The 27,654-nt window shown below is 37.3% G+C and overlaps 1 protein-coding gene across 2 annotated transcripts in view; it reads left to right on the forward strand.

Moving 5' to 3' along the window:
• The window catches only part of KCNQ5 (potassium voltage-gated channel subfamily Q member 5), a 609,909-nt gene that overhangs the window by 499,560 nt on the left and 82,695 nt on the right, over positions 1–27,654 (forward strand). Inside the window, exons 6-8 of one of the 2 annotated variants that reach the window (XM_030929123.1) lie at positions 4,729–4,839; positions 10,909–11,004; positions 20,138–20,232. In XM_030929123.1, the coding sequence (XP_030784983.1) occupies positions 4,729–4,839; positions 10,909–11,004; positions 20,138–20,232 (302 nt within the window). The remainder of the gene's footprint in view (positions 1–4,728; positions 4,840–10,908; positions 11,005–20,137; positions 20,233–27,654) is intronic. The other variant, XM_030929124.1, reaches the window with a different exon arrangement.

Genomic DNA, 27,654 nt, shown 5'->3' on the forward strand with positions numbered 1-27,654 from the left:
CCTGAATGACCAATGGGTTAATGAAGAGATTAAGAAGCAAACTGAAAAATTTCTTGAAACAAATGATAATGGAAACACAACCTATCAAGACCAATGGGATACAGCAAAAGGAGTACTAAAAGGGAGCTTTATAACTATAAGTGCTTACATCAAAAAAGAAGAAAAACTTCGAATGAACAACCTATTATGCAACTTAAAACAGCAAATCAAACCCAAAGTTAATAGAAGAAAGGAAATAAAGATCAGAACAGAAATAAATGAAATTGAAACAAAGAAAATATGAAAGATAAACAAGGCCGGGCGCGGTGGCTCAAGCCTGTAATCCCAGCACTTTGAGAGCCCGAGACGGGCGGATCACGAGGTCAGAAGATTGAGACCATCCTGGCTAACATGGTGAAACCCCGTCTCTGCTAAAAATAAAAAAAAAAAAATACAAAAAATAGCTGGGTGTGGTGGCGGGCATCTGTAGTCCCAGCTACTCAGGAAGCTGAAGCAGGAGAATGGCGTGAACCTGGGAGGTGGAGCTTGCAGTGAGCCGAGATTGCGCTATTGCACTCCAGCCTGGACGACAGAGTGAGACTCCGTTTAAAAAGGGAAAAAAAAAAAAGATAAACAAAACAAAAGGTTGTTTTTTCAAAAGATAAACAAAAATGGCAAACTTAGCCAGACTAAGAAAAAAAAGAGAAGACCCAAATAAATAAAATCAGAGATGAAAAAGGAGACATTAAAACTGATACTACAGAAATTCAAAGGATCATTAGAGGCTACAGTGACAAACTATATACCAATAAATGGGAAAACTTAGAAGAAATGGATAAATTCCTATATACATACAACCTACCAACATTGAACCATGAAGAAATCCAAAACCTGAACAGACCAATAACAAGTAATGAGATTGAAACCATAATAAAAATTCTCCCAGCAAAGAAAAACCTGGGACCTGATGGCTTTACTGTTGAATTCTACCAAACAACGAAAGAAGAACTAATACCAATCCTGCTCAAACTATTCCAAAAAGTAGAGGAGGAACAAATACTTCTAAACTTATTCTACGAAGCCAGTGTTACCTTAATACCAAAACCAGACAAAAATGCATTTAAAAAAGAAAACTACAGGTCACCATCCCTAATGAACATTGATGCAAAAATCCTCGACAAAATACTAGCAAAGCGAAATCAACTACACATTAAAAAGATCATCCATCATGACCAAGTGAGATTTATCCAAGGGATGCAAGGATGGTTCCTCCTATATTTAGAACACAACAGAGATGCTCATTTTCACCACTGCTATTCAACATAGTACTGAAAGTCCTAGCTAGAGCAATTAGAGAGAAATAAAGAGCATCCAAATTGGGAAGGAAGAAGTCAAGTTATCCTTGTCTGCAGATGATATGATCTTATATTTGGAAAAACCTAAAGTTCCCATCAAAAAACTATTAGAACTGATAAACAAATTCAGTCAAGTTGCAGAATACAAAATCAAATACAAAAATCAGTAGCATTTCTATATGCCAACTGCAAATAATCTGAAAAAGAAATTGAGAAAATAATCCCATTTACAATAGCTGCATATAAAATTAAATACCTAGGAATTAACCAAAGAAGTGAAAGATCTCTACAAAGAAAACTATAAAACACTGATGAAAGATATTAAAGAGGATACAAAAAAATGGAAAGATATTTCATGTTTATTGATTAGAATAATCATTATTGTTAAAATGTCCATATTTTTCAAAGCAATCTACAAATTCAGAGCAATTCCTATAAAAAATACCAATGACATTCATCACATAAATAGAAAAAACAGTTCTACAATGTATATGGAATCAGAAAATACCCAGAACAGCCAAAGCTATCCTAAGCAAAAAGAGAAAAACTGGAGAAACTACATTACCTGACTTCAAATTATACTACAGAGATATAGTAACCGAAACAAAATGGTATTGGCATAAAAACACATATAGACCAATGGAACAGAAGAGAGAAACCAGAAAAAATATCCATACATCCACAGTGAACTCATTTTTGACAAAAGTACCAAGAACATGCAATGAGGAAAGGACAGTCTCTTCAATAAAAGGTGCTGGAAAAACTGGATATCCATATGCAGAAGAATGAAATTAGACCCCATCCCTTGCCATATGGAAAAAAATCAAATCAAAATGGGATTAAAGACTTAAATCTAAGACCTCAAACTATGAAACTACTACAAGAAAACATGAGGGAAATTCTCCAGGGCGAGGATTTCTTGAGTAATATCCCACAAGCACAGGCAACCAAGGCAAAAATGAACAAATGGGATCACATCACATGAAAAAGCTTCTGCACAGCAAAGGAAACAATCAACAAAATGAAGAGACAACCCACAGAATGGGGTGAAATATTTGCAAATTATCCATCTGACAAGGGATTAATAACCAGAATATATAAGGAGCTCTAACTGTATAGGAAAAAATAAAATAATACAATTTTAAAATGGGCAAAAAATCTAAATAGATATTTCTCAAAAGATGACATTACAAACCACAAACAGGTATATGAAAAGGTGCTCAATATAATTACTCATCAGAGATATGCAAATCAAACTGCAATGATATATCATCTAACTGCAGTAAAAATGGCTTTTATCCAAAAGACAGGCAGTATCAAATGCTGGCAAGGATGTGGAGAAAAAGGAACCATTGTACACTGTTGGCAGGAATGTAAATTAGTATAAATTAGCCACTATGGAGAAGAGCTTGGAGGTTTCTCATAAAGCTAAAAATAGAGCTACCATATGATCCAGCAATCCCACTGCTAGGTACATAGCCAAAAGAAAGGAAATCAGTATATCAAAGAGACATCTGCACTCTCATGTTTATTGCAGCACTGTTCACAATGGCCAAGATTTGGAAGTAACCCAAGCATCCATCGACAGACAGATAAAGAAAATGTGGCAGATATACACAATGGAGTACTATTCAGCCATTAAAAAGAACGAGAACCTGTCATTTGTAGCAACATGGATGCAAGTGGAGCTCATTTTGTTAAGTGAAATAAGCCAGGCACAGAAAGACAAACTTCACATGGTCTCATTTATTTGTGGAAGCTAAAAATTAACAGTTGAACTCACAGAGGTAGAGAGTAGAATAATGTTTACCAGAGTATGAGAAGGGTAGTGGAGAGAGTGAGCAGGGAGGGAAGCGGAGATGGCTAATGGATACCAAAAAAAAAAACAAAACAGAAAGAGGGAATAACATCTAGTATTTGAAAGTACAACAGTGTGACTATAGTCAATAATAATTTAGTTGTACATTTTAAAATAATTAAGAGTATAATTGGATTATTTGTAACACAAAGGATAAATGCTTGAGGTGATGGATACCTCATTTACCCTGATATCATTATTACATATAGCATGCCTGTATCGTATCAAAATATCCCATATAACTCATAAATACGTATACCTACTATGTACCCACAAAAATGAAAAATTATTAATAAAGGATTTGTTTGATTTTAAAAAAACAAGGATGCCCACTTTTGCCATGTCTATGCAATATAGTAGTGGAAATCCTTCCCAGAGCAGTTAGACAAGAGAAAGAAATAAAAGACATCCAAATAGGAAAGGAAGAAAGGAAATTGTTGCTGTTTGCTGACAACATAATCTTATATATAGAAAACCCTAAAGATTCCAGAAAAAAAGCTGCTAGAACTAATAAATTCAGTACAGTTGCAGGATACAAAATCAACACCACAAAAATCACTAGCATTTCCATACACTAACAACAAACTTTCCAAAAAAGAAATCAAGAGAACAATCCCACTTACAGTAGCTACAAAGATTAAAATACTTAGGAATAAATTTAACCAAGGAGCTGAAAGACCTGTACACTGTTGTCTATAAAATATTAATAAAATAAATTAAAGTAGTCACTAATCCTTTTTAAATCCACCATGCCCCAGTCCAGCTGAACAACTTGTACTTTTCAGAATCTACACTATGTGTTCTCACTGCTCTGCAGCTAGCCACCTCTTTCACCCTTCCTAGATCACCTTCTTTACCATTTCTGCTTCTCAAAATGTTACCCTTCTTTCAAAGCCCAGGTGTGATGACATCTCCCTAGTAAAGCTCCCTCAACACCTCAAGCTTATAATAACTAATCTCTTCCTTGAATTCCCATAGCAGGTTATTTGTACCTCCATTATAATACCTCTCTCATTCCATTCTATGTCTATTTTAATTATTCATGTGTGGCATGTTTCTCTTATTAGGCCATAAATATCTTAGGACAAGAACTATGCCCTCATTTTTGTTCCACTACAAATCTTAACACATACCTTGCACACACCAGACCTTCAGGAAATGCCTGCCAAGGTAATGAAGGGACTGCCTAAATTAACGTAAATTATTATTCTGTATACTGATCTGGTACTAAATCCATGGTGCTATCATTTCTGAATCACTGATGGTTATCCACTTACTTAAATAACCTTTCTTTGAATACACTTAGAAAAGACGGAAAACTGTGTTATAAGGGAGGAACAAGTACGTAGGTTATTCTTTTCCTTAAACAAAGAGAAGTTCTGTCATGCGTCATGGAAAATTAAAGCACAGTAATAAAAAGCACCAACAAGATTTGTTGAATAATGATTTAGTGGAAACGTTGCTTGCCTCCTGTTCATGGGTCCTAACTTTCCTCTCAAGTACTTAAGCTGCACGTTCTATTTATTTTGTTTCTAGATTACATTGACAACTATTGGCTATGGAGACAAAACTCCCCTAACTTGGCTGGGAAGATTGCTTTCTGCAGGCTTTGCACTCCTTGGCATTTCTTTCTTTGCACTTCCTGCCGTGAGTATCTTTGCACCAATAAAGCAGTTTAAATTAGGTCTTAGAGACTTATTAGAGTGAGCTCTCACAAATTGGTATGCTTGGGAATACATCTGTATCATTTACAAATATAATTTTTCTGATATAATGTTGACTTTTCTAAATTATCTGGATAATTTATAAAATATAGTCTTTCCTTGGAGACACTTAACCTGAGACTTTATTTAATATAGGCTCATACTTTGTGACCAAATAATAACTATGATGTCTCACTTTTTAGGCAACATGCTACTAAGACATTTAAAATATTTGCAAAGATTTAAAGCTATCTTTTTTTAAACTGATCCTTCCAATTTGGTTTATAGTGTGTGCTACTTAAGAGATGGATGTGCACAGTGGAGTATTTTTCTCTTCAGATCCATTTGAGTGAAACGCATATGACCTTAAAGCGTGTTAAACATGTCAGATGATTTATTCACTGTGTCATCATCATTGATTTTTCTTAATGAGCAGTTTCTGTATCTTATCAGAATAAAGGGCACATTTATCTGCCCCCAAGCTTCTGATTATTTTCTCCTTAGTGAATGAAGCCTGCCTTTCTGATCATTTTATTCTCTTGTGTCTTTAAAGGCAGCTGTTCAAAATATTACAGTTTACCCCCATTTCCAAGTTCTTGCTTTCGTTCACTCCACCTGGGGTGGGGAAGGGGGAGCCAACAAAAAAGAGGGTTAAGGCAGTGGCAGCAGGAGTGCTTAAGGAAAATAGCTCCAGTCTTGCTCCAGACACAGCTCAAGCTGTGCCAACCAGAGACCCCAGAGCACCTCTCCAAAACTCTTTTAGCTCGTAGGGCTTCTCTTCTGCCTATTAATGAGGGCAGAGGACACCCTTGTCCCACCAGTAGGTGCCCAACTCGAGATTCACCAGATGGTTCTGCCCCAGAACACTCAAAAGCACAGAAAAGAGACTGAAAAGGCCATGCATATGCTTGGGTACTAGAACTCAGTTTGAATACATCTTTGTCATGTACTAACTATGTGACTGCTTTAGTTTACTAGGGCTGCCTTAACAAGTACCACAGACTAGGTGGCTTAAACGATAGAGATGTATTGTCTCATAGTTCCCAAGGCTGAACATCCAAAATCAAAGCATTGAGAAGCCACGAGAGCCATGAGAGAAAGATCTGTTCCAGGCCTCTTTTCTTGACTTATAGATGGCTCTTCTTCCTGTGTCTTCATGTCATCTGTGTCAAAATTTCCACTTCCTAGAAGAACACCAGTCATATTGGATTAGGGTCCATCCTAATGACCTCGTTTTAACTTGATTACTTCTGTAAGGACCTATTTTCAAACAAGGTCACATTCTGAGGTCATGGGGATTAGGACTTCAACATATGAATTTTGGAAGGACACAATTCAGCCTGAACAGTGACCCTGAATAAGTTTATTTTTTAATAGAATGGAGGAAGAATTATTGAGCCCAGAGAAACTTTCTGCAGATCAATGTAATAATGTAAGTCAAGTTCTTGTCATGAAGAGAACTCTCAATAAATGTTACTTCCCTTTGCCTGTATGAATCTGGAAATACATGTTTCCTGAAACAAATTGACGAAATCAAGGAGAATCAAAAAAAACTCTTACATATCCAAGGCAACTTCATCTGGCAATCTCAACAATTCAGAACAGAGAAGAGATTCACTCAATAATCAGATTCCCTACAGGAAAATACCTTTAAAAACAGTACAACACAGTCTTGGATTTTTTCCCATTATAACGGCACAAAATAATTGCAGCTTTTGTGTTTATATTTATCCTGAGGCCACATGTATAGCAACCTCTATGATTCAGTCAAAAACTATGAACAAGGAGGTAGGCAACCTCTGGGCTGTTGAAATAGACAGCAGTCTATGTTCTGTCTTCATAAGAGAGCCACTTGAGACCTAATTCATAACCTAGTCTTCATTCAGAGAAAATTCTGATAAACTCACCTTATGGTTTCACAATTCTTTGAAGATTATAAACAACAAATATAGAGGACGCTGATAGAACAGACACTGCAACAGAAAGAAATGGTGAAAGACTAACAGCAAAGGAGGGAAAAGGAAATCTGTGAATAGCAAGCAGACATCAATGTTCAAAATGTATATCCTGTCCTTAAGGTGGTCAGTAAAAATAAAATAAAAAGGTAAAACAAAATGTGTAAAGATCTAGGACCAATTAGTGTTACAGTCAACACACCTCTGGAAGTGGGCTGCACTCAGCACAGCAAAAAGGCAGTTCCCATAATGAAACTCTGAACTATCACAGGGAGGTTAAATATGTCGCTTGGTTAAGTTAAAGGACAGAGACTAAGTAGTCATTCTTGGAAATGTTTCCAATAAAGTAATTATGAAATTTTTATATGCAAATTAAATTAATACATGTTGGAAATCTGAAAATTTTCTTTCACTGAAAAGAATATTTCTTAACAATGCCAAGAAAAGTAATCTCTACTATGGATCTTTTACTGAAACCTCACAATATTTTCTGAGACCTTATTTATTAAATGAAAGACTAAATGGTCCATATATACCTTTAGAAAAAAACAAAGTGGTCAGAGATTTGATTATATCCTGTGTACCTGCCAACCAATAGTGTTGTCTGATTGAAATTTAGGAAGATACATTGACATTTTGCTGAGAAAGCTAGAGGCTGCCCCTATGTAGGGTTCCTCCCACCCAGGACGCCTGAGAACCAAGAAAGAAATGAGCCTTTCTCCATCTTACCCTCAATGCAGAAGGGCTGTCCTGCACATCACAGAGTCATACAAGCCACCCTTCCAACGCTCCACTGTAGGGTCTCTTCCCTTGGTGCCCACTCCATCTCTGGGCTAATGAGCTCACAGAAGAAGCCCCAGCTCCCTTGTGTTACCCTGATAGGCAGGTCTTTCTCCTCTTTAGGGTTCTTCCTTGTCTTCTGCTAGATATTCCTGCTAAGAGTATTTTCATTGATGAAGAAATTGAGTTTTATAGAGACCGAATTCCTTGAGACATCCAGCTAGTAAATTCAGTGCAAGAACTCTGACTCAAGATATTAACCATTCAATTAAAAATATTGGCCACTGTAATCATTAACAATATTAATTAAATGTAATTATTGCATTTAATAAAATGTTAACAACAGTTTAAAAAAATGGGATATCTTGCCAGGCACGGTGGCTCATGCCTGTAATCCCAGTACTTCGGGAGGCCGAGGTGGGCGGATCACAAGGTCAGGAGATCGAGACCATCCTGGCTAACACGGTGAAACTCCGTCTCTATTAAAAAACACAAAAAATTAGCCGGGCGTGGTGGCGAGTGCCTGTAGTCACAGCTACTCGGGAGGCTGAGGCAGGAGAATGGCGTAAACCTGGGAGGCGGAGCTTGCAGTGAGCAGAGATCATGCCACTGCACTCCAGCCTGGGTGACAGAGCGAGACTCCGTCTCAAAAAAAAAAATAAAACAAAACAAAACAAAAACACATTGGGTATCTTTCAGCATAGCCTATTTGCTAATTGTGGGTTACAAATTAGGTTCATTTAATCTGGAAGATAATGAAGGTTAAATATTTTAAATGTTTATCAAAACATATTTCCTCTCTAGTTGTTGTTTATGTAGCAGTTCTCAGCAAAGTGTTAAATCTTAAAACCTAAAAATTGAGTCTTGTTGTCTTAGAAAATGAATTAAAACAAAATTCAATTTCTAAGAATTTACATCTATTGGTGTCAATATTTGAAAGGATGACACATGTTCAAAGCTTAAGCCATGTTTTATGTGTGTGGATACATATACAATAGACTTTATTTTCACAGACTTCTATTTAGGTGCACCAAGCTGTGTACTAAGAGAGAGGTGGAAAAAAATTGGAAAGGAGCCATGATGAGACAATAAGCAGACCTGGTTTATTAAATGCTATAATGTACAATCTGGCACAAGAGATATGTAGCAAACATTTGCCATTCACCAATATATGTTTTTTTCACATTCACAATAAATGTGATTTTCAGTACATTTGTAATTGTTTGGCAGATGATAAATTTGTGCTATGTAGTGCCTGTCTTTATTTTTCAAAGGGGATTAAACTCTGAACCTCGTATCCACATCATAAGTGCTCAAAATGGTAGCTAGTGCTGTTAATTCAGCGTCTGCAAAATCTGAATTATGCTCCATACAAGTGGATTATACACATATATGCACATAAATGCATGTATATATAATACATGTTATAAATAGATGCTAGAAAGTTTGGTATTTCATATTCCTTGCATGTCTACACTTTATGAAAAGTAGTATTAAAGAGAAAGTAAAGGAAATCTTTCCTAAATGATCTTAAACAGCAGAAAAAAACTGGAAGTCACTAATGACTTATGTTGTTCTGGATTTAGAAATGGAGGGGCATTTTTATAACCCCCAAATGGAGGGAAACGTTGTTTAAATCTATAAACCAGATCACAGAGACCAGGTTTCTATAAAGTTTAGTTTGTAGAATCACAACCTGTAAGAGATAGAGATCTTAGACAGTGTAAGACAGTCACTGAAAAAGAGAGATGGAAAACAGAACCTATGATGTAATTTCTAATTTCATAGTACAGTCATTTATACTAATAATGGAGTAGATCATTGCTCATGAATAGCAAATAGTATTATTAGACCAATGCGTATTTTAAACATGATTGCATTACTTATTTTCTGTTTATTGTCACAGATGTACTCAGAATTGTGGAATCTCAAGATAAGAAGGAAGGTTAAAGGCTATCTAGAGCCCAAATATATCTCAGCCAACTTGTTATTCAGCTGAGACTTAACACCTTCTAGAGATGAAAAAGCCACCACCTCTCTAGGCAGCCTATAGCATCTTTGAACCATCTTTGAGCTACTCTAAAAAGAAAAAGAAAAGAAAAGCAACCATTCCTTACCTGTGGCAAATACTGACTTGGTGCTTATAAAATGTCCATCTCTAACCTAAGGGTTAGACTCCTTGAAGTTTAATAAAAAGCTAATAATTTATAGCTAGCAAGTAAAATCCACAGCCTTGAAGGCAGCAGAGTTCCCAGTCCCTTGCCAATAAACTCAAGAGTTAAAGACAAAGCCCAGAGACTGAATTTAGCAAGCTCCAAAAGCCAACCGAAGGCTGAGACAAAGCGTCTTGTTTTCACAAATGTTAGTAGACCAGAGCAAATTGGAAAGAGTGGGGGACATCAAAGAACGAGAATTTTGGCAGATCAAGATGATAAGCAGAAGGAAAGCAAAGTGGCCAAAAACTAATGTAAACCTAGAAGGGAATACTAATCTTACTAATCCCAAAAACTGAATAGGTGAACCAAAATAAAAAAGGCAAGGAATGGTAAGTGTGAATTAAAATGGGAATGTGATTTGCAATGATCCACGTTCTAGTCTTTACTGTACAAATGAGCAAAATAGAAAACCTTCTACTATATATCTTCAAAACTGAGTATCCCCACCCTCTACTTTATTTTTCTTTTAGTAGGTTTAGAGTTATAACATTGTAAAGAAGTACAGCTGGGATAGATTTTATCCAGTCCTCTCTCCTCCATTTCATGGATAGAGAATCTAACTTTCAGAGTCTCATCAAAGTGCTAGAAGTATTCCCATGTTCACAGCAGTGAGACTTGAACTCCCCCAGATTTAAAATCCAGCTCTGTCCCAAGCTGAAATTCATGTTCTCTACATTCCATCACTGGATGAGACCATTCGCTCTAACTTAGGTAAAAAGAAATGTCACAAAGAAGGCCACACACACCAAAAAAAAAAATTATTGTGATTTTATTTATAATCATGGTGCCTATGCTATACCACAAAAGATAATAAATGACAATGCCTAATTGATTTACTAAAGAACAGAAGTTGTATCTCCTGGCAGTATTGCCCAACAATTTGCCGTTGGCTGATGGTATTATAATGGAGAGAAATACTGCTTATTTTAATATGTAACATGTTTATGGACAGGTTACATACCATTTGTCTTCTCTCAGACTCATTTTAGTGACTTTTTAATATTTGTATTATTTAACAATGCTTTTGAAATTTTTGAGTGCCATTTTTGTATTTTGTTCCAGGGCATTCTTGGCTCAGGTTTTGCATTAAAAGTACAAGAACAACACCGCCAGAAACACTTTGAGAAAAGAAGGAACCCAGCTGCCAACCTCATTCAGGTAAATGTCAGTGTAATAGGTAGATGGCAACATCTGTGTCCATAGTGCTTGATGGGTCATTTTCCGATCTCTGTGCTTCATTGCTTGGTAGAACTACTGCTTTGTTCCTTTTTAAAAAAAAATGAAGTCAGAACTTAATGTACAGTTTTGGATTTGGACAGGTGTTTCTCCTCTCCCAAACTGAAACACATGTATTTTTAGCAAATGGTCCATGCATTGTTTACACTAAGTAACCATGTCAGCAAGGCCATGCAAAGGTTAGCAGTTGTGTTGCTCCTGGAATTATCTAATATGTCTTATGAATTACTTGATGAAACATAACTGATCATTAAGTGATGGAGCAGAACAGGGCATTACAATTACTTTCTCCAGCCAGATGTATGTTGCTGTTTTAAAGAACAACATATTTGTTTAGAATGTCAAGGTTTAATACCTGTGAAATTGCTTTTAGTGCCATCTAGGGCAGTTAGTGGAAGCAGTTATCCTATTTTGAGAACTGATGGAACTATGGAATACATCAGTGTTTGAGAATATTAAACAATAAGTATATAATTTGAAGCTAGCTCCTAATACATAGACTGTTATTCAGCATTTCATTTTCTTTTCAGTAACTCAGGATTAGCTTCAGCACTAAAAGGAATGCATCTCCTTTCACCATCCATATATTTTCCATCCTAGATCCAGGTTAAGAATCACAGAATATATTTTTTGTTAGATTCATAATGTAGAGTTGACATTTAGTCATGGACAAAATAATTCTACAATCTAAAGTTTCTCCCTTCCTGCTAGAGAACTGGAAGCTACCGAATTTCTAAACTGGAGGGGCTTGAAGTGGTGCTCCAAGGCCCTAGGAAACTTGCCTTAATGCTGCAGTAACAGGCACACTGTTTTTTGTTTTGTTTTGTTTTGTTTGTTTGTTTGTTTTGTTTTGTTTTTTGAGACAGAGTCTCACTCTGTCGCCCAGGCTGGAGTGCAGTCGCGTGATCTCAGCTCACTGCAAGCTCCTGGATTCATGCCATTCTCCTGCCTCAGCCTCACAAGTAGCTGGAACTACAGGCGCCCGCCACCATGCTCAGCTAATTTTTTTGTATTTTTAGTAGAGACAATGTTTCACCGTGTTAGTCAGGATGGCCTCGATCTCTTAACCTCGTGATCTGCCTGCCTCGGCCTCCCAAAGTGCTGGGATTACAGATTGTGAGCCACCGCGCCCAGCCACAAGCACACTGTTTTAATTTAGATTGTACCTTTGGGTGGGTGGGTTGGTGGGAGATAACCACCGCACCCCATACCTTTAGTGTTTATCTGTGGCTGTGATATATGCAGGGCCTCCCACAGAAATGGAGCTGGGGAAAGGAGGGGGCAGTATGGCTCAGTTATATCATGAAGGAGATCTGTTCATATCTCATCATTAAATGAGGATATTAATTTTTAAATCAAGCTATTCTGCAACTGTTGACAAGAAAGTAGACCATCGGGCATGGCTTCCAATGCAAATCACTGAGAATCTCTATTTTTTTACATTATTTTTACAATTTTTTTTTTTACGTATTCTTTACAGGTTTTAAAAGGGCACTAAAGAGAAAGTGAACTCTGTTTTCTTAAACAAAAAGACCCTTATGAAGTTGGAGTTTAAGATCTGATGCCAAACAATAATCAGCAGAATGAAAAGAGGAGTCACACACTTTAGGACACACGCAAGATACCCCAAGCTCCAGAATTCATAGCCTTTCATCCTTTAGCACGCCTTAACTGGTTACACATGTTCCAATACTTCTAATAAGTTTTTCTCTTTTCTCTTCTTATCCTTTAATTTCCCTTCACTCTAGAACAATGTTTTCCAACCTGTGAGTGCAGAAGTTATTACACAGGTTCCTTGCATCCATCTGAGCACCAAGCTCTGTCTACATATGGAACCAGTAATACATTTGACACAATAAAACCTCTTGGAATATCAGCTGTTTTGTTTTTCTTTGAGGAATTTCTCATGCACATATCAGTTGTGATGATACAAAGCAGTGCTGCTCAATATAGTCACCACTAGCTACATGTAGCTTTTTACATTTAAATTAATTAAAATTAAAAACCAAGTTTGCCAGTGGTACTAGCCACTTCTCAAGTGTTCAATAGCTACAAGTGGCTATCGACTACCATACTGTACAAGAGAAATATAGAGAATAACTGTAGGAAATCTCCTGATCTAACTTATCATTATTGACTACTAGACTGTGCAAGAACAATTTCCAATTGAACTTGAAAATAAATTGCTATTTCTACAGCAAATCATTGGAGCAGAGACATTTGTATTACTACAGTCAAAATGAGGCAAGTCCTCCCTCACAGGTAACCCTGTGGAGGACAGGCTAATTGAACAGTTTTACTTGGAGGCCTAGAATTTTATTTTATGGAACTGGGTTATGTAATACATATTGTAATCAGTAATTGAACTTGTACAAATGCAGGTAACAATGAAGTAAAATCATGAGTTTTTATTTTACTTAAAACTCCAAGTTATATGTTGTTCTTAACAAAAATAATGCAAAATGGAAGGCTTGAAGCATTCAAGAGTACTTTTAAAATCTAATCATAGTTTCATTAATCAAAGTAGAATCTACTAATTTTAAAAGCAATTGCTACTTCATTTAAATGCAATTAATTTATTTATTAGACATAGAAATAATAATATAATTATTAAATTTGTTCATTGTTCTTCCTTGCTATAGTCTTTAGACAGAAGTCAAGGCTTTAAGCCTTGATTATATATTGTAGAAATTTATATTTCAGGATGCAGTAGATTGAAAAGCAAACTTCATTTACCCATCCATTCACTTTCTTACCCAATAAACCTGACTTGGTTTACTGAACACATAAACCATCAAGCCCAAAAGCATCTCATTTATTTTAGGCCAGAGTCACTATCTTCTTAAAAGGGCAACTGAGATGCCCAAATTACTTCATCATTTGGTTGGTGAGAGAACTAAATTAACCAACATTTCAGGGTTTTAGGAAAAAATTTAAAACCCCAGAAGCTTGCAGCAAATTTAGCTGTGTCAATATCTTTCCATGATTCATTTAAATTTACTTTTCATTTCAAGTTGGAGCAGTCTGGAAAAAGAAATTAGCTCTCAGTAATGTTTTGAATACCTGCCCAAATGTCACAACTTTTATTAATAATGCTTAAGACTCATGAAGTGCTTTTTAGTTTGCAGGGTGCTTCTAATACGTTATGTTACTTGATCCTCAAGACAAGCCTAGGAAGAGTTAGGACTCAAATCCCTGCTGTCTGAATCTGAATCCATTGCCCCTTTCATAAAGCAGCATTTACATCCTCATAAACATATGAGAATGTATGGGATGCCTTGGGATTTAACACTTAAAGATTCTTCGAAAGTTTCATGTTAGAGGTTTACTTCTGGAGAGATTGGACTAGTTTTTTGTGGAACCAAGATGCTTTATTAGAAACAGAAACAGGGAATTAAGTAAAAGTTTGTGAAATAAAGGCTGGTAGGGATAGATTAGAAAATGTTGCTTTGATGCCAACTGATCCAAAAGAAAAATATATAATTTGCATTGAAACTTTGGCTTCCCCCAGTAAAATGACTTAGTCTCCACCCAATTACCCTAAAACGAAGCCACTAGTCATTAAGCTCAGGCCACTTATATAGAGATTTTACATCTTTTTAGTGCTCTAGTCATAAATAAAAACAGTGCAAGGTATGGTGACTCATACCTGTAATCCCAGCATTTTGAGAGGCCAAGGTGGGAGGATCACTTGAGTTCAAGATCAGCCTGGACAATATAGTGAGACCACATTTGTTTAATAAATAAATAAGAACAGAATCAGAAAAAAAAAAATCTTAGATGTGAAAAACATGAAGGCAGGAAAAAAAAGAAAAAACAGAAGGTAAGATAAAGTTGTGAAATTTTCCCTGAAAGAATAAAAAAAAAGATTAAAAATAAAGCAAAAACGATAAGAAACATGAAGGGCCCATCCAGGCGTTCCAATATCCAGCTAATAAAGATATCTCAGCTCAAGTGCATGGAAACTAAGAGGAGGATTTTATCAAAGAAATACGACATTATGATTCTCCAGAACAGGAGGACGGGAGTGGCCACAGTAGAAGAACTCACCAAGTACCTAGCACTGTGAACCAAAAACTTCACACCAAGATTGTCATAGTGAAATATCAGAAAACTTACAAAAAGGGGATCCTTTCTGAGCAGGACAGAGACAAAGGATCAAGAATAAGGATGACATTGGATTTCTCATTAGTAACCCAAAAATTAGAAGACAATGAAACAATACTTTCAAAATTATCGAAGTTTTCAACCTAGAACTCTATATCTAGCCAAACCACCATCAAGTGTAAGAGTAGCACCAAGGCACTTTTAGGCATGCAAGATCTCAAAAATTAATGTACCGTTTACCTTTACTCAAGAAACTTTGTAAATAGAATTTCTCTTCCAAAACAAGGGGATAAGCCAAGAGAGAAAAAGACATGGAATCAAGAAACAAGAGATTCCACACAGGAAAGAGGAAAGGGGATTTCTATGATGATAGGGAAGGGAAGTCCCAAGACAACAGCTATGCAGGCCTTCAGAACAGAATGAGAAGGAGGCTGAGAGCTCCAGGAGAAAGATCTTCAAGGAAGCAAAAGAATGGAATTCTCAGATTTCATGACGCATTTGACCGAGGAATTTTGTAGTTCTGCTGGAAAGCTCTGGACTGTATTCATAACAGGTACATCTACGCAAATCAAGAAATTAAAATAGGGCAATTATAACTCCCAAAAATAACAAAGACTTCTATAGGAAAGAAAGAGTAGCCACAGTACATCACATTACTGAACTGGGAACAACAGTTACGTTGTCATAATAATATTAAATAGTAACTTAGCTAAGAATTGTGATATTAAAATGTTGGTAGGATGAAAGGAGGGGAAGAGGGCATGTAAGTGGGCAATATCATTATCTTTCAGGATAGGAATTTAATTGATAACGTCTAAAATTGAAAAATCAAGAAATATAACTATAAGCATAATCCTTGAAAATAAGCATTCTTGGCTGGGTGCAAGTGGCTCATGCCTGTAATCCCTGCACTTTGAGAGGCTAAGGTGGGAGGATCACTTGAGGCCAGGAGTTGAAGACCAACCTGTGCAACATAGCGAGACCCCACCTCTGCAAAAAAATAAAAATAAGTCAAGTGCAATGGCACACACCTGTAGTCCTAGCTACTCAGGAGGCCAAAGCCGGAGGATTGGTTGAGCCTGGGAGTTTGAGGCTGCTGTGAGCTATGATTGTACCACTGCACTCCAGCCTGGGTAACAGAGTATGACTTTGTCTCAAAAATAACAATAATAATAAATAAGGATTCTTAAAAATGGAAGCAACAACTATAAGAACTGAAGGGGTTGCCTCTGAGGAACAGAAAGTAGTGTCAAGAGAGATGTGGAAAAGGATTGCTGGTTAATAGCCTAAAACTTTCAGAACTTTTACATTTTAAACTCTGTACCTTGAATAAATAAGCTGCATGTCCATTATTCCTTTGGATGGTCAGCTGAAACGTTCTAGACCATTTCCAGTAAGGATCAAACATGTCATAACGATAATACTTGCAAGACAAATAAAATACTCCCAAAAAACTGAATTATACTGGCCTTGTACTTACTGAGCAAAGTCCAAATCTGTTTGGCTGCCTAGAGCACCAGCATCACCTGGTAAATGGTAAATTTGGCTCTCATTTTGCTTCTTGTTGATTTGTCCTTTGAATTGCATACACCATGTAGATTAACCATAGGAAATCCCTCTAAATGTTATTTTTCTCTTGCCAACTACTGTGTGATTTTGGCTTTAAATATAGGAACATGAGCCACTGGATCACGGGGATATGGGTTCAAAGTTCAGCTACTAGAAGCAATTTGCTGAGAGAGAGCTAAGGACAACACAAAGTTATTATAGTGTAAGGGGCATAGAGTTCCACTTTCCACCTTCATTTTGACTGTTAACTAATATCAGACATGTGACAGATGCCACCTGCACCTTCCGTACCTCTCATTTAAAACGCATTTTTGGGAGATGAGTAATGAAGGGAACAAGAGCTTAGCTGTTGGGATCAATTTGATAGAAAAATAGCAAGACATCAGGTTTCATTGTAAAAAAAATCTTTTATTTTCTCAGAGCGGCCTCTTTTGCCCCAAGTTCTTTATAACATTCACAGGCAATGCCTCGGTCCCATTCTTTTGTCGTTCTGTTGTTTTGGATTTTTTCACTGGTATCTAATAATGTACAGACCTGCTATGTGCTTCTAGTTCTACAGGAGTCTTGCTTTCAATGTATCAGAACTCATATATATATGTGATGTCTTCTATGGAAATTGTTTAATTAAAGCAGCCTTCTGTAACATCACAGCATTAGAGGATCTCTGGGCATCACTGCTACAGAAGAAGCTGCAATGAGAAATCCATGTGTTTTCCTTAATTATTCTAGATCACTCTATGAATTGTGTGTGTATAATATTTGCAAAAATTAACATTTCAAGATGATGCAACAATAGTTGCTTTATATACGATGTCAAGATACTTAGCACAAATCTCCACAGATTTGTAGATTAAATCAGCATGAGCCATGTAAGAAGGCTCATTTAAACCTTCCTTAAAAGTATGAAAAAGTCCCTCAAGTTCTACTACTGTATTTTTCTAGTTTTTTTATATCACTTTCTGAAATTTCATTGAAGTACAATGTGCATGCAGAAAAGAGCACATATCCTAGGAGAATTGAGCACACCTGCATAACCAGCACTCAAATAAACAGAGCATGACTTCCTGTGTACCCCTTCGCAATCACTATCCCATAAGGATAAACACTGTGCTACCTTCTAACAGCATAGAATAGTTTTACCTGGTATTTGTACGTTATGGAAATGTACTCCTTGGTGTCTTCTTTTTCTCACTCAACATTATTCACATGAAGTTCATCCATATTGTTGAGTGTAGTTATATGTACTATTGCCATGTAATATTGTACTATGTAAATGTATCACAAATATTCTGTTTATTCTACTGTTGCTGGGTATTTGGGCATTTCCAGCTTTAGTTATTAGAAACCAACATATAGTGCATATCTTTTAATGAACATATATAAGCATATATGTTGAAAACATACCTAGGAGTGTGTAGTTGTATCATAGTATACATAAATGTTCAGCTTTCATAGAAACTTCCAGTTTTCCCAAGTAGTTGTGTCCATTTTTAACTTTTATTCAGCATACATTTTTTCAATGATATTCTCAGGGAAAGGAATAGTGTTATATCACATTTTATTCATTGTAGATTTCACAATCATGACTGATGGTTCTATAGTAGGGATATGGCCCATTTAAATGAATTGGTCCACCAGGCATGGTGGCTCACGCCTGTAATCCCAGTACTTTGGGAGGCCGAGGCGGCAGATCACTTGAGGTCAGGAGTTCAAGATCAGCCTGGCCAACATGGTGAAACCCTGTCTCTACTAAAAATACAAAAATTAGCTGGGTGTGGTGGTGCGTGCCTGTAGTCCCAGCTACTCAGGAGGCTAAGGCACGAGCATCGCTTGAACCCAGAAGGCAGAGATGGTAGAGAGCCAAGATGGTGCCACTGCACTCCAGCCTGGGGGACACAGGGAGACCCTGTCTCAAATAAATAAATAATAAATAGGTTTGTCACATAAAATAGAATGTTTTGATTAATCTACTATAATAAAAAAGTTTTCTCTGAGGAGACTGGAGTAAATACCTGGCCATTAGAGATGTTTGCAGGCTCATTACAAAGAAAGAAATTTACCAAAATCTATATGGGAAAGTAAGGTCAGGCAGTCTCTCAAATGAGCAGTTCAGATGGAAGCTTTTCCAACAACAGTCTTCAAGCAGTCAGCAAGTCTCTGTGGAGGTATTCTATGACCAAGAGCCAGGCAATTTGAGATACTGTCTCAACTCCACCAACCTTGTATAAACCTCCTCATTTGAGCCCTTTTTTTCTCACCTACAAAACAGGAAACTTAATTCACACTTTGATTGTGAGGATCCCATAAAAATACTTTGTCTTATGTATGCCAGGTATAATTACATGAAATGGAGAGAGTTTATGTTTTACGTCAAAGAGCTACAAACATATTCTTAGATCATGGCATAAATCCTTAGGTGTTTTCCAGCTATACACCTAGAGTACATTTTCCCCGTCTTGTTTTAGTTCTGCTTCTTGTTTTCACTATCTTCATTTTTAGCATTAGAAGTATTGCATAGTTCAAGGATTTCATTAACTAAATCATTAGCATACCCTGGTGTTCATTAGTTAACTAGTTAGCTTACTAGTTGCATAGTGGATTTTCATTAGTCCTTTGCTTCTCCCTTATCAAATATTGATTAAAGATCAATCTCTGGAATGTATGTTCATGCTCAAGTCGCTTACCTAACTACTATCTTGGATATTAGCATTTAGCCAGTCAATCATCACTTTTTGTTTTGGATAATACAGTATCTTTCCCTTACCAATTCAAAAATTACATTATATTACACTTTTTGGGCCTTTTGCTTCTTGGTTTGTTGTTTTGAAAAGCAGTTCTGTCCAGGCGCAGTGGTTCATACCTGTAATCCCAGCACTTTGGGAGGCCAAGGCGGGCAGATCACTTGAGGTCAGGAATTTGAGACCAGCCTGGCCAGCATGGTGAAACTCCATCTCTACTAAAAATACAAAAAAATAAAAAAAAGGAAATCAGCCAGGCATGGTGGTGGGCACCTGTAGTCCCAGCTACTCTAGAGGCTGAGGCACAAGAATCGCTTGAACCCAGGAGGCAGAGATTGCAATGAACTGAGATTGCACCACTGCACTTCAGCCTGGGCAACAGAGTGAGAATCTGTCTCAAAATAAATAGATAATAAAATAAAATATAAAATAAAATAAAAGCAGTTCTGACGTAGTGCAATATGTTTAACAGTCAGCTGAAAATGCCAAAGTAGCCTTCTTCCTCCTTTGGGTATTTATCAGGGCTAAGTATGAGAGGCAAAAGATCTTAATGTGTAGTAACTTAATCATTTCTCTTTTTATTTTATTCTATCTCCTGCTCTCTTTTATCTTTTTCATGTCCCCATCTATGCCACATGCAGTGTGTTTGGCGTAGTTACGCAGCTGATGAGAAATCTGTTTCCATTGCAACCTGGAAGCCACACTTGAAGGCCTTGCACACCTGCAGCCCTACCAAGTAGGTATCAGTGTGACAGCTGCCGCTGTAGTTGAGTCTTTTCAAGTCTGTTAAACAAACCATACCCACACACACAAAAAAGGTGTTAATGTTTGGCTTGTCTTATTCTCTGTTGCTCCTAGAGAGATTCAAACCTATTTAGTAGCAATTCTGGCACAAAACTAAATGGAATCAGTATCATTGCTCACAAACCACAGATTGGGGTTAAAGACTGAAAAAATGTAAACTTTTATAGAGATTTATTTCTACTATTTCATGCTTATTTTCTAATGTCTCATTTCATAAAACCCACCAGCATCCTAAAGGTAAGCACCACAGTTCTTGAAAAACAAGGATTATTTATTTTGCACCCATCATCTGACCCCAAGAGATGAGTGCTTAGAGAGTAATCATCTTTGTTTGTTTAAATCTCTCAAAGCCATTTCTCATCTGGATCCCCTCTGGATGGTCCTCAAGCTTTCACTTGCAGATCAAACTCATGTCAGTGACAAAAGAAGAGAAAAATAGGAGTCCTGATAGGATTATAGTTTACAATGAGGCAATGGGACCCAGCAGGTTAAAATTTGGAATTAGCATTCACAATTTTAAAGTAAGATTACTTTTCTTCACATTTCATTGGCCAAAGTAAATCATCCAGCCATGCCTAAACTCAAAGAAAATGGGGAAGTACAATTTTACCATGTGCCTAAGAAGCAGGCAAGAACCAAGGACATTATGAACAGTCCTAATGATTACCACAGAGACCTGTAATTTAAAGAAAAAAAGAAAAGAAAAGAAAAAAGGCCTTAGTCTTGGAGTCTTGGAACCCTGGACTCCAGTTCAACTATCACAGAAAATGTTAAATCGTATTCACCACCTAATTAAAGAAGCCCTCATTGAAATACCAGAGTCGTAAATCATGAGAAAGGCTTTCTGTGAGTCACTCAGCTTGATTAGCATTGTCTGTTCCTCAGGTTGTTCAAAAGTTATTAAATTCCTCATCCGACTTAGCATTTGAGAGCACGGGCTGTTTTTCTTCATAGCCCAACAAAACCTTAATCCTAGTGGCTTCATGGGATTCAGGACACCTAACTACTGTGACTCAGAAAAAAAACCACCTGTTCTTACTGATCTGGGGAGATATCAGCTGAGGAAACCTCCATGACATTCCCTGGCAGTGCCGTCTTCATGGAGGTTTGCGATGCAGCAGAATGCGTACCATTGGGAGGCACCAGATCCATCATTAACTACATTACTTCTCTGTTCTGCTCTTGGCCTCAGTTTTCCCACCCACAAAGAGAAGGACAAGAGTTGGGCAAGATGATTCGTAAGCTCTAATGGGACATGCCTCCTGGTGGGTGGTGTCTAAAATTCTTGTCAGCACCTGGGACAGAGATATTCATAGTAATCCAGGGATTTTAGAGAGGATGGAACCTTAGCATGGATAGAAGCATGGATGCTGTTGAATGCATGCGTAGATTAAAATCCTCTTTTCATTTAGATCTTGAAGTTTCGTTGAACTTTTTATTGAGTTTAAGACCCTTTCAACATTTTGATATTAAAAAACCAAAAATAGAACATAACTCCTGTGCCATTTATTCCTTGGGAGTATGAACCAAAAACAAGAATTATATAGAAATTGTATTTCTTGTCTTCATGAAGTTTGCTAGGTAAATATAAAAAGGGAATCTGAGTAGCAAAACCAATAGAGAATTCTCAAGTGACAGAGGAGAGTGGTCTATTATCATATGTGATTATTTGGCTTCCCACTTATTGCAGTTTTTGGATTAAAAGCCATTCTGAAGCCTGGAAAAACTGTTTAATAATGAGTCAGATTCCCCCAGTAAATCAACTATTATTTTGTTCACATAAGTTCTTTCTATTCCTCTGATATTTTCCCTGTCTTAAGTGGGGGTGGAGGTGGAGGAGGATTTATGCAAACACCTGTGTTCATTATATCCCACTGTGCCTGTCAATCTTCCCCTCACTTTCCTTTTCCTGCAACCTCATGAACCATGGGGCTCAGCTCCATTGAATGAAGAACAGTTATTTGTCCAGAATGACACAGCAGTCACTGGTAAAGTTCATGGGAAACTGGATGTCCTAATATCTCTCCCTCCAGTAATGCTTCATTGCTTCAAATTGCAGAGGTTCTTAATCTTTGTTGTTTTTTGTTAAACCAGTGAGAATATGATGGAAATTATGGGGTCTTTCCCAAGAAAGATATTCAATGCACAAGAAAATCAATACTTTGCCTACAATTTTAATGTATTAACAGAGTCCCTGAAGCTAAGTTCAAACTTTTGCTTTACAAAGCAAACTTGCTTTAATCAAGTGACAATAAATTTCAGTGACTTAGAGGGATCTTTTTACATTTAAGTGGCTTACCAAATGGAGAGTGTTGTAGTAAGAAACAGACTACGATTGCTATTTTATTTACATTGTGTATTTTCCTTTAGCATTCAGCCTAAGAACTTCTGATGGGAAAGATCATTTATTCAGTCATGTATGCGTTCAACAATTACTCATTGAGCATCTATGATGTGCAAGGCACAGTTCTAGGCACTGAGAATACAGCAGTTGGAGTAAAAAAAAAAAAAAGCTAGACTCTCTGGCCTTGGGAAGTATGTATTCAAGGGATGCTGGGATAGACAATATAAATAAATAAATAAATATAGGATATGTTAGATGGCATTAAGTGCTAAGGAGAAAAGTAAAAGAAGGAATTTAGGGAACACCAGAGGCTATAATTTCAAACAGGTGGCCAGGGAGAAGATCAATTTATCAACAATATCATCATCCTCATCAATGTTATTGTTACCATTAAAAAACACCAGCTGTGCAGGGCAGAGATGAATGGGAGGAGGGACACTCAAACCTGCTAGGGATACAACCAGCAGTTCCTTACTCTCTCTTTTCAGGTCTGGTTTGTCTCTTACATACACTTTAGAGGTCTTAGCAGTTCTATTTCAAAGTTTTGTTTTAATAACAGAAGGGTGTATAGAAGCAAGTACTTTCCTTGATTTTCTCCTCAAAGAGAGTGAAGCCTATGCAAAGGGCAAAACACAGGTAAATATGCTATTTAGGGAATGAGTCAGATATTTTACAAGGCTATGGGGAATTATCAAGCTCCAAGAACACTTTGTGGTACCTTAAGAAGTGGGGATTTGGAGGTTATCTAACCCAAAGCCTTTGATTTACTCATAAGAAAACCAAAACCGGCAAGCAAATGAGGTGCCTGCCCAAAGGCACACAGCTCATTTCCAAAGAGTACAGACCCTACACTATGGTGCTTGGACCTAAATTTGCTAAAGTGAGTTATTATAAATGCCACCCAACAGTATAGGCTAAAAGAGTTTTGATAAATATTCTATGTACCTTATTTAATCCAAGGAAATTTAGATTTTATACAATACAAAAAAAAAGTCTGCCTCAGCAAGTGACTGAGATACAATTCGTTAATGAATGCAGATTTAGAAACCTAAGTCTGCCAGAAGCACAGAGAACAGTTATGTCGTAACTAGCAACATTCTAAGAGCCCTTGCTAATGCTGGTTAGATCAGAACCACTTTTTCTTAGCCATGGATAGCTTTGGCTAATGAAAAGTCTATTGTTTTTGGTTCTATGTGGGCAGTCTTGACTTCGCCAAGTAAATGTGCTAGCTCAGGTCTGTATCATAAAGAACATATGTTAGCAAGTTGAGTACATTTATTATAAAGAACATTGCTTTTGTGGATCTTGCATGAAAAGAGTTACTTAAGGTACTTGATTCCCCAATCTCCAATTTGGCCATTATCAAGTGCTATAAATATATTCACTGGTTTATCATCATTTCTCTTCTGCCTGCACGCACCTGAAGGAAAGAACAAGGGGAAGCATCAAGCAGGTTTGTGATTTCTCTTTTGCTACATGTTTGTTTATAAATTTGATACCTACCAGATGTTTTAAATGTGTCTCATGTGAATAAAATCGATCAACAAATACAAGATGATTAAAAGTGACCTTTCACAAGATTGCCTGCAAAGGTTGCTATTTTATTGATTTTCCCCCTTAGTATCAAAGTGTCTTTCCCTAACTCACTCCCTGCTTTTTCAAAATCTGTAGGGCATAGACCATTTGGAGTGGGGGAGGAGGGAAATTGATCTTGGATTAGTCCTTGCTGTCATTTTCCCAGACAGAAGTATTATCAAAGTATTCAAATATGGTAAACTAGAGAATGAAGGAAATGAATTTTTTTCTGAATGTTATAAGTCCAGGCAGCAGTCTAGGATACACTCCCCTTCACTAGGGTGCTTCTTTTGGAGTGAGATATATATATATATACATATAATCATTTTTTTGGTAAGAAGAAACCATCTTGCTGTGACAGCTCAAGATCTCCAGCCCACTGAGTGCTGCGGTCTACTCAAGTGACTCAAAAAGAGCCCCACCCCCATCTTTTAGGAAGAAGACAGCCCTCCCAAAAATTCCCCAAATAATTTACGATCAGTTTCCCATGACTTAGATGGAATGCTTCATCAGATTGCAGCAGAGAGCAAAACCTAGAGGGAATAGGAGGTGAAAGAAAAATTTCTTGATCCGTGTTAATGAGTACCAGGAAGTAACTAGATTTGAGAGCAAAGCTCTGAAAAACAGAGCCAGGTGGAACCCAGCATTAATGATGTGAAGAGTGTCAGAGGCAGAACCAGCAAGGAGAATCCCAGGTGCCTGGAAAGCAAGAAGGGATACATTTTTTTTCCTATCATTGTCACTTTGTTTCCGTAAAGAAAAGAAGGCATCCACCTACCCAGAGTTGGTCCCTAAGTGGAAGCCAGTGTGGGCCCAGGGATTGTTCTTTTAGCTTTGTACTATTATAATAATTACATTAATCATAATATATCTATGCAATACCAAAGCCGGTTTTGAAAGTTCACTTGGTGTGTTAAGGCTCTGGACTATCCATTTTTGCCTTATGTTTATATGTAAAGACACACAAATCAAAACATAAATGCATTCGTCTATGATGGGAGATAGGTACAATAGGATATACAACATCAGGCACATGTTCTGGGTAGGTAACCTACCCAAGGGATGGCATTAAAGCCCCTTGTCTTATTTGGTAGCATAGAGTTAGAGCCAAGGGCATTGGATATTCCTTGGTGATATTTCCAGAAAAAAAAAGTAGTTCTTCCCCACCTAAGAAATGTGTTTGACCAAAGAGAGGTTCTAGTCACTAGATTCAGAATAGTCTTTGCCTAGACACTGGAAGAGACAAGCTGACCAATTCTAGACCTTTAGTCCATTTTCTAGATTCCATACAGAGCTCACCATCCTTCTGTTGTGACAATTTTACTTGAAAAAAGTTACACAAAATAAATCATAGCCATTTTAAGCTAGCTTATAGCTGCTTTGGTGATAATTTTAAAGCTTTCATTGTCTCAGGAGCTATCCATTTACTAATTATCTCAAAGGGTCATCTGCCCCCAAATCCAAAGGACAGAGACCATCTTTGATACAAATTCCAGAGCTTCCTGAGAGTGCAATCACCCATCTTAGTTTCATCCTCCCAAACGGAGCTGTTAACAACTAAAAGAGAATTTTGTAAATGACATGGAGGTGCTTGAACAAGTGTAAACTCTATGGCAATTCTCAGTGAGGGTACAATGATATTGTACTGTTTTTCAATGTTAGCATAGCAGAAAACAAAGACAAAATTAAAGTGTCACTTTTGAGCTTCTGCTCACCAGTCCAAAAACGAGCTTCCTACTCATTTGTCACAATTCAAAAAAACTACCAACCAAATTTTCCACATTTACGATGTTCGCATATACCTACAACATTTACTCTCTGCATACAGCAGACTGAGATTGTCAAAGAAAACTCACCCTTAGGTTTAAATATGTACAAAACCACTGAAGTCGGTTGATGACTTAGAGAATCACACACGGAAATTTCTTGCTTCTCTGTGGTCATTGAACATTTGGCAAAAACAACCTTGAAATAAGTCCTGTACTATTACTTAAGTTAGATTCCTTACTTAATGTCTTACATTTCATACACTTAGGTCTTTTATCTTCCAACTAGCTGTCATACCACCCTGTGTAAAGCTATGACAGAATGTGCTCAAGAGATAATTCTTGGATAGAGTAATACGATGGCCCTGACTTCAAGTAGTTTGTGGGAAGAGATAAAACACCAACAAAAGGCCGGGCGCGGTGGCTCAAGCCTGTAATCCCAGCACTTTGGGAGGCCGAGACGGGCGGATCACGAGGTCAGGAGATCGAGACCATCCTGGCTAACACGGTGAAACCCCGTCTCTACTAAAAATACAAAAACTAGCCGGGCGAGGTGGTGGGCGCCTGTAGTCCCAGCTACTCGGGAGGCTGAGGCAGGAGAATGGCATGAACCCGGGAGGCGGAGCTTGCAGTGAGCTGAGATCTGGCCACTGCACTCCAGTCCGGGCAACAGAGCGAGACTCCGCCTCAAAAAAAAAAAAAAAAAAAAAAAAAAAAAAAAAAAAAAAAAAAAAAAAAAACACCAACAAAAAATGGGAAGAGAGGAGAAATGTAAAAAGAGAAATAAAAAATTAAAAACATTGCAATAATCTGAGGAAAGTAAGATAAGTCCCATTTAATATTATGTAAACTTTCACCTTGTTGTGCTCCATACACAGAATTTATAATCCTGCATAATGAATGCAGAAAGGCTATTGTAATAACAATAGCAACAGCACTGTCTTAGAAAGTAACAAAGTTGTCTTTACCCAAGCAAAATATGCACAAAGTAAAATGCATTTATAATGAGAATTCTTCCTTAGAGAAGAGTAGATCTGGGTCCAGAGTATTGTTAATTAATGTTTGACCCCATTTCAAAGGAACTGATTGACACCATCCAACTGCAGAGTCATTTACTGCCTTTGGGACCACTGAGTTATTGATGGTGGTTCACATAGGCAGAGTAGACAAGCTTCGGCTCAAGCAGGAGCTAACGTTTTCATCTTTTAGCTCAGAGCTTAGAATCTCCTAAGTCCTTCCTCATGGAATTTTCTTTGTGTTACAAACTGAGAGTAACCCAAGTGTAGATGAGTTCAACACAGCAGCCAACATCCGCCTCTGGGTGCCTGACACTCTCACCTTGACTGTAGACTGGGCCATACACAGAGAGGCTTTTCTTTCTGCAAAATTGATTAAGATGTCAAACACATTTATAGAACCCTTAGTTAACTATATTCCCGGCTTTGGAATGTTCTTGTTAAAAAGGGATTTTGTCTTTCTACACTGAGGTTAGGGTATGTTTAAACAAAATTTGCCTACGATGTCTTGGGCTAAGGAAAAAGGTCACGTTGTTTGTGACAGATCCAAAAATTTTCTTCAGAAACACAATGGCCAGGCACAGTAGCTCACGCCTATAATCCCAGCACTTTGGAAGGCCAAGGAGAGTGGATCACCTGAGGTCAGGAGTTCG

This window comes from Rhinopithecus roxellana, chromosome 4 (assembly GCF_007565055.1).
Source record: "Rhinopithecus roxellana isolate Shanxi Qingling chromosome 4, ASM756505v1, whole genome shotgun sequence".
NCBI lineage: Eukaryota > Metazoa > Chordata > Mammalia > Primates > Cercopithecidae > Rhinopithecus > Rhinopithecus roxellana.